The 12331-nt window shown below is 43.2% G+C and overlaps 1 protein-coding gene across 1 annotated transcript in view; it reads left to right on the top strand.

Annotated features, from left to right (window-relative positions):
* UBE2F (ubiquitin conjugating enzyme E2 F (putative)) overlaps positions 1-12331 on the top strand; it is a 133746-nt gene that overhangs the window by 74648 nt on the left and 46767 nt on the right. The window contains exons 8-10 of the mRNA XM_019537425.1: positions 3864-3887; positions 9930-9966; positions 11850-11854. Coding sequence (XP_019392970.1) covers positions 3864-3887; positions 9930-9966; positions 11850-11854 — 66 coding nt within the window. The remainder of the gene's footprint in view (positions 1-3863; positions 3888-9929; positions 9967-11849; positions 11855-12331) is intronic.

The raw sequence follows: 12331 nt of genomic DNA, 5'->3' as shown, positions 1-12331 counted from the left end.
TGAGGAAACAGTGTCTGATGAAGGGAGGCCTTGGATATACACAGACTTACATTTCGGTTTTATTTGTGTGTGTAGCTCTTATGAAGAAATCTTCAGATCTAATGGTGCTGTTGTCATCCTCTTTCGTCATGCTACATTGGCACTTGCAAACTCTTTCAGAGAGTGATTTAAACCCATGGCAGTACTTACACCTTATGTCTACAACAGAGTTATTTACTCTGCTACAACACACATGTAAGTGGTGACCAGGGCTGGCTAGAGCACGAGGGTGTTTCAGGGCTGGGGCTGTCTTCCAGCTAGGACACTGTAGCACCCTCATGCCCCAGCCAGTCTCTCTGCAGCACGCTGAGCCAACGCAGAACAGCTCCAGGCTGACAGGCTGAGCCCTTCGGCCCCCTGCCAGCTGGGGCTGCATCACCCTAGCTCAATGTGCTAGGGCCTCGGACACATGTGTAAACACTGCACCCGGGAGCAATAAGGTCTGGCGCAAACTGCTCTGGAGTTTATTCATGCACACTAATTGTACATGTAGATGTACCCAATGAGAGCCAAAGTGATTTGCTTCATCAAATGTCTGTGTTCCAACTGAACATCATAAGGTAACAGGTGCCTCTTCATAACAAAAAACTGATTCTAATTGGTTCTAATTGGCATATCCCAGTGCCTCTTAAAGGGGCTGTTCCCCACACAAGTAGACAAATGGGAATATTACCAAATGGTTTAAGACAGTGGTGCTCTACCTTTTTATCTGGTGGGCTAGATGAGCAGTGCCCAGTCCCTTGGCAGGTTGTAACCAGCCAATGGTCCAGATCTGGCACCTGGGGCAGTCATGGTGGGATCCCATCTGGCCATGTGATGGGGAAGGGGGAGAAGCAGCCCAGTCCCAACTCAGCCTCACAGGAGGAAAAGGGGCATGGCTCAGCTCTGATCAAGCTGTGGGGGGAGGGGGCATGACCCAACCCCATAGGGGAAAGGGAGCATGGCCTAGCTCCAACCCACTGCACAGAGTTTGGGAATTTAGCAGTGGGGGGCAGTGGCGGTATTAATGGTCACCATTCCCCACAACTACTAAATTTCCAGGCCCACAACCCAAATACCATGGTTCCACAGGCTGTATTTGGCCTGTGAACCAGAGGCTGATTTAAATTTATATAAATCCATCAAAGTCACCAGGCTGCACACCTCATCCAGTTTGTACCTAAATCTTTCAAGATACTGGGTGCTCCGCCTTGCTTAGACCATTTTTATGGTTTCCTTGCAATTACAGTGGCAAAAATCTGGTAAAAATGGTGGAGAATCAGGCCCAGAAAGTCTAGCACCTGTAGGCACAAACCTCAGCAATAACATTCCCATCTTCAACCTTCCAATCAGTCTTTCAGAAACCCTATTTCTGTGCTTTTTCATGTGGAAATGAATGACTTGCTGTTCTTTTGTGTGATAATTTAGCTAAGTGACAATTATTACTTTGTGTCCTCAGCTGTGGAAAGGACAGAGTTGAGTTACTTCAGTTCATTCTCCTTCCTTTCTCTTCTGATTTATAAATGTGTTAGTTCTGTCTTTATAAGCAAAGTGAAACAGAAAATAAATAAAACTGATCCAAGCTTTAATCTCACCTGTACATTGCTGCATCAGTTCAGTTCTAGTATCAAGCAAACATAAAAATTGCCCTTGTTGTTTCTTCAAAATTATTCCATTCAGACCCTATTGTAACCTGGCCAAGTTCTGCCCAGTAACTTTTTTTCCATATGTTGGTAGGATTTATAAAGATGGATCAGGAATAGACAATGGATGCAAAATATTGAAACAGAAGGAAGCTGTACCTTGCATAGAAAAAAAAAAAATCTCCTGTCTTCACACATAATTTTATCTTATTCCAAAACTGTAATTTGACGAATAATTTGGAGAATTCCCTCATATAAACTAGAGGGAAAGTAATATGAAAATCATATTACTAGATTAGAAAGTAATATGAAAATCATATGAAAAGCCAAATGATTATTATAGCAATGATTTTACATAGCAAAGAAGTATACTAACATGACTTATTTGCATCACTTATTATAATGGTCAACTCAATAGCTGTATGATAGCTAATGCTATGGCAAAAAAAATAAAGCTCAGTTAACATCAACTTGCACAAGCAGACTAAGCATTTCCTAGAAGCAGATTATTTTCAAGTGAGAAAATGTGAAGAAATAACACCAATTGTAAAAAACTAAAAAAACCACTAGTTAGTTATTTAAAGCAAATTGCATAGAGTGATGTTGCCAAGATGCTGTAGTGTCTCCATCACAGCAAGAGGTAGATGGCTGCTGTACTTAGACCTGGGCAATTCACTTTTCAGATTCTTTTCTCACTGCCCACATGTTCAATTTTACTCAATAGCAAGCCCTGTGTGTACCTTATTTACCTATGAAAGCAAAGCCCACATCGGTGGGAATGAACAGCAAGGTGACACTTAGAAAAAGCAACATCATTTGAACAGCTGTAGACAGTCTGTTATTTATCAGAAATTTTAACAAAGGCCAAAGGAAAAAGCAGCAGCTAGATAGCAAGTACTGCCCTAGCACAGCTGTTACACAAGATGGGGGGACTTACAAAATAAGAAAGTAAACACTCCCATATATTCTAGCAAAGAAGGAAAAATTTTTTCTTTGCAACACTTGAGAATAGAAAGAGATTGAAAGCAATGTTTCATTTGTGAATTTAAGTTCATTTTTTCATTGCAATATTAATTTGCCTACGTTTCACATGTAGAGGGAAGTTATAAATGCAGCCAAGATCTTCAGTGGATGTAGACTCCTGTCACTCCAAAACTGCTGGTGGAACTTCACAACACCACCGAGAGCCCCCGAGCTCTCACAGAGCCTGTGCAACAAAGCTGCAGTCTTCTCAATGATTCACAACTTTGAGGAATGAGCCTCCAAAGAACACTTCCTCTTTTTTAGTAAAGTGAACTAAGAAGCTAGCATAACTAAAAGAACAGACTCGCTAAAAGAACATGCCAGCACTGAAACTCCTGGGTAATGCAGAGAACTAAAGAAGGTTTAAGGAGTCCTTCACTTTGTATCAACAGGGACAAGATGCCAGCAGAGAGGAAGACAGGCAGAAAGAAGGTAGCATTATTTCTGACAACAGCTGATGTTGAGGTAGCTGCTGCTTTTAATAGTTCTCAGTTGGCTCAGGCCCAGCTCATTGAACCTCTGCTGACACTGCCTTACTATATACATGCCTGAGTTAGTCTCAATATCAATTAAACTTGAAACTGGAAATGTGAAGAGTCCTGCCATCAAAGTAAGAATTATATAAGGAATATGTTTTTTTAAGGTAAAAATATAGAAAAGTTTGTGAGCTGATCTAAGGTTGGAAAGGTAGTCTTACAATTAGTGGGGATTAAGGTAGACCACAGGTAAAGAGACCAAACTGTGATCAGGATCATGACCAGAATAATCAGAGGCAGTGGGAAGATTCTGACTTAACCCTGATCAAAGCCATTAGAATTTGTCAAAAGGAAGTCAAATTATTCAGATCGAAGCTTCTAGGAGGTCATCAGTGCCCAAACAGTGTGACGGTAGTGCTCAAGTGATGTAGCCATGATGGTTCAGGAATTACATGAAAGGCAAATTTCTTAGGAAGATATCTTTTATTAGACCAAATGCGTAGTTGGGGTAGAGTTAGACAAGCTGTAGAAGCTAAATGGGTAAATCTCAGGGTCTACAATGTTGAGTTACACCCCATTAGGGGTGTATTTGTACTGAATGCCTTTGTAACTAACTTGGAAATTACATGTTTCATAATAGTCCAAGGAAAAACTACCCATTATTATGTTAAACATTTTTCAAGAGTTTTGATTTTATTATCAGGAGGGTGCATTCAATGGAGGGCACGTTCACCAAAAAAAAAAAGATTGATGAAGATTTGAGGACATCCTCTGGGGGAGAATGTTAAAGTTCTCCACATGATCCAGAATAGAAATGAAGGCGTCCAGCCCTCACACAATCTATGCTCCTAATAAAATTTTTCTTTTACTCCAGCAGGGTGTAAAAAAAGAACTGGCTATGATCATTCCTCTGTGAAAAATAAGCGTAGTAGAGGAATCAAGGTCCTCTCATTGATCATTATAGGAACAAAAGGCTTTTTTATAAAAGAATTACCATATGTATTTGAATCCAAGACACATTTTTTCCCCCAGTCAGCTTTCGGTGGGGGGAGGGGAGTGAACAAAAGCATTATCAACTTCAGGGCAGGCAGCAACTGAGCTCTGGCTTCAGCCTTAGGCTCAGGCTGAAAACAGAGCTAAGCCATGAGCTACTTTAAGCAGGAATGGCTTATCTGAGTGGGGAAGGGGGCACGTGGACAGGGTAAATGAGGGGAGGCCGTGGGGTTGGGAGGAAACCTGCAGCCTTCCCCTATATGCCTTTCCCTTTGTGCCTGTGCTTACCCCCTACCCTCTGCCTCCCCCACCTGCTGCTCCTCTTCCCCCAGCTGTCCCCTCACCCCTTTACCTTCTGCTGCAGCTCCAGTTCCTCCATCCCCAACCCAGCTCAATGAGCATCCAGGCCCTTTGTCCCTGGCTGGGCTGGGGCCAGGCTGGGGCTGCTGCAAAGCTTCAACAGAAATAATTATGGGGGTGGGTAGGGAGTGGTTGGGGGCAGGCAACTGGGGACCATGGGGACAAGCTATAGAGGGGAGCAAGAAGTGGGTGAGGCAGGATGCAGGGCAGAGCAGGGAGGAGGCAAGCTGTAGGGAATAGAATGGGGGAAAGGGGCAGGGGACAGGCACAGAGGAGCAGGCAGCAAGGGGGCATAAGGTAGGGGGTCATATGATGGGGGACAGGCAGCAAGGGAGGCAGGCATGGGGGGACATGGAGCAGAGGGACAAGAAGCAAAGCATCTGGCCCGTCACCCCCCAACACAGCATGGGGGAGACAAATTTAAGTCAACTTTCCACTAATACTATACATAGAACATAGATACTATACATGGGAAATGGTGAAAAAATTATAACTTTCCATGTACAGAATCTAATTATTAGAGGGTGTCATATTAAATTCAAGGTCATCTTGGATTCAAATAAATATGGTAAATAAGTGTATAAAACTGAAACATTTTCCACTACCTATCAGGGGATAAAACTTGGGTTATGGCTGATGCTAAATGTTTTTCCACTATGGATGCATCTGGCAGATGCTGTTCAAAAAACAAACCAAAAAAAAAGGGTACATGGGAGATACTGTTTCTACCAACTGCCATTTTGGTTGCATTTGACGCCTAAGGTATTGAACAGGAAAATCCACAGTTGGACTGTATAGAGCAGGGGTGGGCAAAATACAGCTCACAGGCCATATCCAGCCCACAGAGGGACTTTGTTCAGTCTCAGTCCCACATGATCTAGGCACCATCAGGTCTGTGATGTGTCCTGCTGCTCCCTGGGCACGCAGCAGGGCTGGGGCAGCTCCGCAGCTGGACTGCTTTTCTAGGCAGCCCAAGTGGCAGCGGTTCCTGCCATCTGCCACAACCGCTGGCAGGGACCCACATGCACAATCCCAACTCCAGCCCACCCCACACCTGCCTGGCAGAGTAGACCAGCTCTGGACCAACAAAACCCACATGCACAGCCCTAACCCCAGCCAGCCTCGGACTTGCCCACCCACACTAATCAGCAATGGCAGCAAGGGCTGGGCAAAAGCTGCTGCTCGGTGCCAGGGAAAAGCAACCCCTTGCCACCTTCACTACTGACAGGTCCTTCTTGCTGCAGCCACCCAGAACCCATATCCAGGCTGCCTTGCAGTTCCTCTGCACTGACACCTCTGCCCCACTGACCTGGATGGCAGCGGAGAGGAGCCACAGGGCAGCCCGGGCATGGGCTCTGGGTGGCTGCAGAAAAAAAGGCCCAGCAGCGGTGAGAAGGAAGGGACACTTTTCCTGCACCTATGGGGTTGGTGCTGTGCGTGGGGACTCTAGCTGATCTGCTCTGGCCAGGGTGAGTCTAGAGCAGGTGCAGGGTGGGCTGGGGTCAGGGCTGAGGTTGTGCGCTGTTGGCAGTGGCAGGGAGGAGCAGCAGGGCTCACAGCCTCTGGACTGTTGTGGGTCAGTGCCTACGTGGCCCGCAGGCCCAAATAATTTCCCACCCTGGTATAGAGGGTACTAATGTCTACAGAGATGACATTTTGATCTGATAAAAAACAGCAGAAGAGTTCTGATCAGCTTCAGACATATCACTAGTAATTCACATTCAGTGCAAAGTGTTAGTGGAAAATAGCATCATAAAAATACTATCAGTGCCTACCAAGAAAGATGCAGATCTAGACTCTGGTCCATATTTAGCACTGCTGTATTACAGAATAGCCCCAACAAGGCCTGAGAGTTGTCACCTGCTGACATCCTGTGCAACAGCAAACTGAAAATCGAATGCCTGCACTGTTAGAAACCAAGGGAATGATAAGGCAATCCAACAACATTTTAAATATTTTGAAGTCCCAGGAACTGCCACCACCTGATGGAAATGACCCTATGAGTCTCCACAATGGGAAACAACAGTTGCAAACAGAAAATGGAGTCATGAGGCAGGTCACATGTCACACATTAAATGTCCGCCCAAACCTAATGGCCCATCGGGCTAATATCATTAAGATGAATCAGTTTCTATAGTCACCCAGCATACAAATGAGAAAGGAATGTGGCTTACATCATGTCTAACCCCCTTTGACTCCCCAGTCTAAATGATACGGTAACCATTTATAGCTTGGTCAACTGTGGGCAAATTTTGACTTAAGTCCAGAGCAGAGTTCAAGCTTACATCTCTGGAGCAAGACACCTTACCAGCACTGCCAATGAAATATTTTGGTTGCAACAAATCAATATTTTCTAATAAAGAGCAGCTTTGCTAAATATCCTTTGATGAGGAGCTGTGTGCCCCCCATTCCTTTCCATCCCATCCTATGGGTATTTCTGCACAACTATGATTCAGGAAACAACAATTTACAATAGCCCACTAAAAACTGTATGTCCTGTATTTCCGCCTCAGATACAAAGCAGCAGGCCAAAAATAAACTCATACACTAACACATACTTGCTGAATATATTTCTAAGCCTTTATTTATAACATTGAGTGAAATAAAAATCACTCATAGATGTAGGTGTTAATAAAAATGTATTCATTTCTGAAGGGGAACTTTTGCTCATGTCCTTGTTATATTTTCCTTTTTTAAAACAAATATTCACATTTCTAGGAATCACTGACTGCTGCAGTTATAAAATGAACACTCCACCCACTTTTTTTGCTGGGTTTGATGAAGGAAAAGGAAAACATGATGCACTAACCAGGAAAATACAAAAAAACATTGGCAGAGAGCAATGTGTTCATGAAGACAACCAAATATAATATTTAATATATGTATATAATATTTAACCAGAAACTGGTTTTGACGTTCAACTGTCAATACTTCCTCTAAGCACCGAACTCTCGCAGACTGGAAATAAATCCTGATTGTTTAAAAAAAAATACAGTTATTAAATAGTGGTATTAACCCAAAAGGTTTTCAGCAAATATGATTAGAAATGAACCTTCAAAAATGGATTTCCAAATTCTAGTCTGTTTTTCTTCTAGCAGATTTTTCTATATTTGATTTTATGCTTCATTTTCATTCCACTCTAAACCTCCTTCTTATTAAGAGAAGGGGATTAGCATACATGTTTTAGCCAGGTGGTTACAGAACGTGGCTGTATGAAATGGGATAGGCTAAATACCATTTATACTAATTATATTCAGAGAAGCATTTGTACATACAACCTCGCTTGTGTTCTGTCTGAAAGCTTTAAAGCATGGTAGGTTGATTTTAATTTAGGACAGTGATGTTTTTATCTGGAATAAGCCAAGGCACTATTTTTTCCAAACTACTTTTTTCTTACTCATCAGCTGCTCGTTAGGGAGACAACATGTGTTTTCATGTGCAAAACTACTACCAATTGAAATCATAGGCTTCAAAACCAAGAAGAATTAACAAAGATATCAAAGGTCCTATCACTGGCCAAACTATATGTAAAATCCATAATAAAAACAACAGCAATTATAATGAAATGAGCAAGCAATTATTGCACTCCCAAATATTTAAAAGATATCTGGCAAATCTGGTTATATTGTTGATGTTACAATTAATGTTACTTAAATCAGAAGCTTTGCATGTTTCTGTACCTATGTAATAATCTGGGGGGTTTTCTTATTTCTGTGTGATTTTTTTAAGACCTGGCTAGAGAAAGCCTTGGCTGGGATGTTATAATTGCAGATGTGGTCCTCTTGGAGCAGGGGTTTGGACTAGATGACCTCCTGAGGTCCCTTCTAACCCTACTTTTCTATGATTCTGTGAATGCTTTCATTCACATGAAGTTTTCTGTCCCTGCCTTGACTGAAAAACACTTTAAGCTAGAATGCTGTTATTACTATACTTCCGGAGCACAGCGCAATAGGAAAAGAATCAGTGCCTGCCCCTAAGAGCAACCAGTCTAAATTTTAATCATGACAATAAGAGGCAAGGAAAGGAATACAACCAAGCCATTTGTTGGTAACTCAGTTTAGATACAGAAATGCTATGATGATTTAGCAGAGATGTTTTATTTTAACTGTTAAAAATATAGGGAATATAGGCCTTCAACCAAAGATACCCTATGGCTACAATGATTTTTGGATCAGGCTTATAGTTAATATGGCCCCAGTACACAAAGAGCTTTAACCCATGTATATGTCTATTGAACTCAATGAATCTCAAGCAGCTGCTCAAATGCCTGCTCAGTCAGGTCCTAATGTGGGCATTATGAAAGAAATGGGGCTTTAAGAGGCATTCAAAAAGAAGATTTAGACACTTGAAGATGCTAACTCGTTCTTAAGGTAACACTTTATTACCATTTGGAAATTAATCTTGCACCACCTCCCCCAACACTGACAACTACAGTACTGCCTGTCACCATTCCACAGTGTTTTTTCAGAAACTTTTTTTTAAGTCACCTTCCAATTGAGACTGGAGCCACATTTTAGGGAATTTTTTGCTTTTAATGTTTTATGTGAGGAGAAAGCCAGATGCTTGGCCATACTGCAGTATCTTAGCAGATAGCACTAGCTCAGCTTAGCATACCTGTGTGAACCAACCCAAAACCCAAGTCTAATTTTTAATAACCTGGGTGAAAACACCCTACAGCTTTAGACCAGTGGTGCTAAACTTTCTGGCCCCGTGAGCTAGATGAGTGGAACAGGGCCAGTCTGTGGGCCAGATCCTGCCATTGGAATCAGTCTATAAACCAGATGAAGCACAGATTTGGGCATGGAGCATTTATTTGTGAGTGTGATCCAGCCTTCTATCCTGGCTCCATGAACCAGATCTGGCTGCGAATTGACCCACATGGCAGATCTGACTACAAACAAACCCTGCCATGAGAGCAATCCACCATGGTGAGCTGTGTTGCCCAGCTCATGGGGATCCCTGTGAGTCTGGATATTTGGTGCCAGGGGAGCAAATAATTGCCACATTTTTGGAAGCCATGGTGATTAATGTTGCTGTTGTTCCTCCACTGCCAAATTCCCAGACATGTGGAGAGTCCCATGATCCAGATGACATAATCCCATGGGCCAGATTCAGCCACAGGCCAGAGGTTGATCTTCACAGCCTTAAACGACTGTGTTTGTCTATGATGCTTGACTTCAATATGTAGATTCCTTTTTTCTGGAAAATGAACGATACACAGGAGCATATAACATGAATTAAAAGGCACTATTCTTTTTGTTTAGGCATTGAACAAAAAAAACAGTATTGTACTGGGAAAAAATTATGCACAGGACCTAAGAGCCAATATTTAGCTATGAATTAATATTTGCAGTTGAAACATAGTATACTACAATCAGATGCAATAATTCAATTCATGAATGACGTGTGCCCCCAGAGGCTGGGGGCACAGCGATTGCCTGCAGGCAGTGGTGGTGAGTGGGAAGATCCTGCAGGCAGTCGGCGGCAAGGGGGAGATGGCAAGCAGCAACCGCCCACAGGCCAGGGGGTGCACCGCCAATCTCAGAGGGTTCATGTGCAACTGCGTGCACCCCCTGTGTGTCGCCAGTGATTCAACTGCATCATGATTGGAATTCATGAGCTTGGTCCCACAAACCTTTACATACATAAGCAGTCCTTATTCACACAGATGCCCCATTAACTTTCCATGGGACAGTTTACAAGAGTAAGGACTTCTGTGGTTTCATCCTTAGTTTGAGAGCTGTCAGAATAATAATAAAATATGTGTCAACATATCATCTCCAAAGGTTTCTATATGAGAACTTTTGTGGAGGGAAATGTGCATTTACCGTTCCATGGGTTTTTCTGTAGCCATGTTGGTCTGAGACAAAGAGAAATACAAAACTCTAAAACTCTTGGTTCCGAGGTGATACCTTTCAGGCCAACTAAAAAATAGCAAAAAAAAAATCTTTCTTTGCAGGTTTTTGGGCACACGTACCCTTCTTCAGGCTGAGGAGGAATCAAAGATTGTAAAAGTCCTCTTAGGTAGAAAATAAACTTCATTTTGCACAGGGGAAGTTGAGGCTGGACACACATTCCCCTAGGTCTTTACTGTTCCATTACTTTTTTAGTAGCAAGCAACCAAACCTTGGTATCCCTTGTTTCAAGAGAAATAAAGATACCTGACACATTTTAATGTCTATTTTGAACATAATACACTGTTAGATTCTATATAAGTATATAGAAAATCTTTTCTTACTCCACAGGGTTTGAGAGAAAAAAAAGGAAGAACAGATGACAGATGGTAAAGAGTATGGCTCTGCTGCTACTTTTATTCAGGCTTGGTGGGGCTGTCAGAATAGTAACTAAGCCACATGCAAGGACAGCAGATATTGTGAAGCTTAATTTTAGTCTAAGTGAGCAACTTCTCCCAAAAGGCATCCTACTCAAATTTCTCCTCTAAGCACCTTATAAGATCAACAAAAGTCTTCGCTGGAAAGATAAAGGGTTTAATAAGGTTTGGGAAGGTATTAACTTTGTCCGTAAACTACATGTCAAAGAAAACTACTCTTCCCAATTTTCACTGTTGAATTAGAAACAGAATCAAAAGAAAACTGAACTGCAGTATTTGCCTGCAGAGGCTGCTGGTTTGGGGCTCTCCATAAATGCTAATCACTTCTAGTTGGCTATACTTTCAGTAAAAAACAGCTAAGTGACAAAATTTGGATCTGGATCTAAATCTGTATCTTAGATGCTACAAAGTTCAGAGTTCTTTGAATGTGGAATCTGCTTTATAGGCTAGGTACAGACATTCAAAAAGCCAGAAGCAGAGTTGATCAACCCTTCACAGGTTTCTCCAAGCTGCATAGATTGGATCAGGAGTGAACAGAACATACATTCATTCTTTGGTGGCAGGGTGGGGAGGCAGGGCAAGCAGATGCCGGGACTGGCTGAGGATAGCACATTGGGGGGCACTCTTGCACACCTCCCAGCATGCCAGAGACTGCCAAGGACATCTGAATGTGGCTGAACAGCTGGCCACCCCTGATTCTGATTAGCTGCCAGGCACACACCAACCCCCTGCTGTCAGCCACAGGGAATGGGGGAGCTAGCACAGAATCTTTCCCCATCCATGCCCCAAGCTGTGCTGGCTGCAAGGGGCTGGGGTGTGGGCCTCTGCTCCCTGCCCCTGCCACCCAGCCTAGCTGGCAGGCACAGGCAGGATGCAGGGCTGGGAAAAAGAGGCTTTGCTGCCCCAGTTTTGTGGCAATCTGAGGGTGGGTCCAGCCTAGTGCTCAGGTAAAGCAGACTAGCATGGGCTGAGGCTACCCCACCTACCCAATAAGGGGAGGGTTAGTGGGGGCTCACAAAGCAGCTGGGGGAACTGTAACCTAACTTGAGTTGGGAGATGTTGTACAGAAGTCCAATAGACCTAACCTAAACCAATTAAATATGATACTGCATCCACCAGGTCTATTTGAAACCAGGCTCCTCCATTTTTAAACTAGTCTCTGTGCACAGAACTTCTCTTCTGTTACAAGTTTAGACCAGTTTCCAATTACCTCCAAGTACTGCATCCAGTATTGGGCTCCACAATTCAAAAAGGATGTGGAGAAGCTTGAGAGAGTCCAGAGGAGAGCCACACGCATGATCAGAGGTCAGGAAAACAGACATTTCAATGACAGGCTGAGAGCTATGGGACTCTTTAGCCTGGAAAAGCGCAGGCTCAGGAGCTATCTGATGGCCACCTATACAGAGCGTCCCAAGGGATGACTAGGTCAAACGGTCACAAACTCCTGCAAGACCATTTCAGGCTGGACATAAGGAAGAATTTCTTTA

This window comes from Crocodylus porosus, unplaced genomic scaffold (assembly GCF_001723895.1).
Source record: "Crocodylus porosus isolate Cpor-Errol unplaced genomic scaffold, CroPor_comp1, whole genome shotgun sequence".
In the NCBI taxonomy this organism is placed as follows: Eukaryota; Metazoa; Chordata; order Crocodylia; family Crocodylidae; genus Crocodylus; species Crocodylus porosus.
This window is presented reverse-complemented; position numbering and strand designations above follow the sequence as displayed.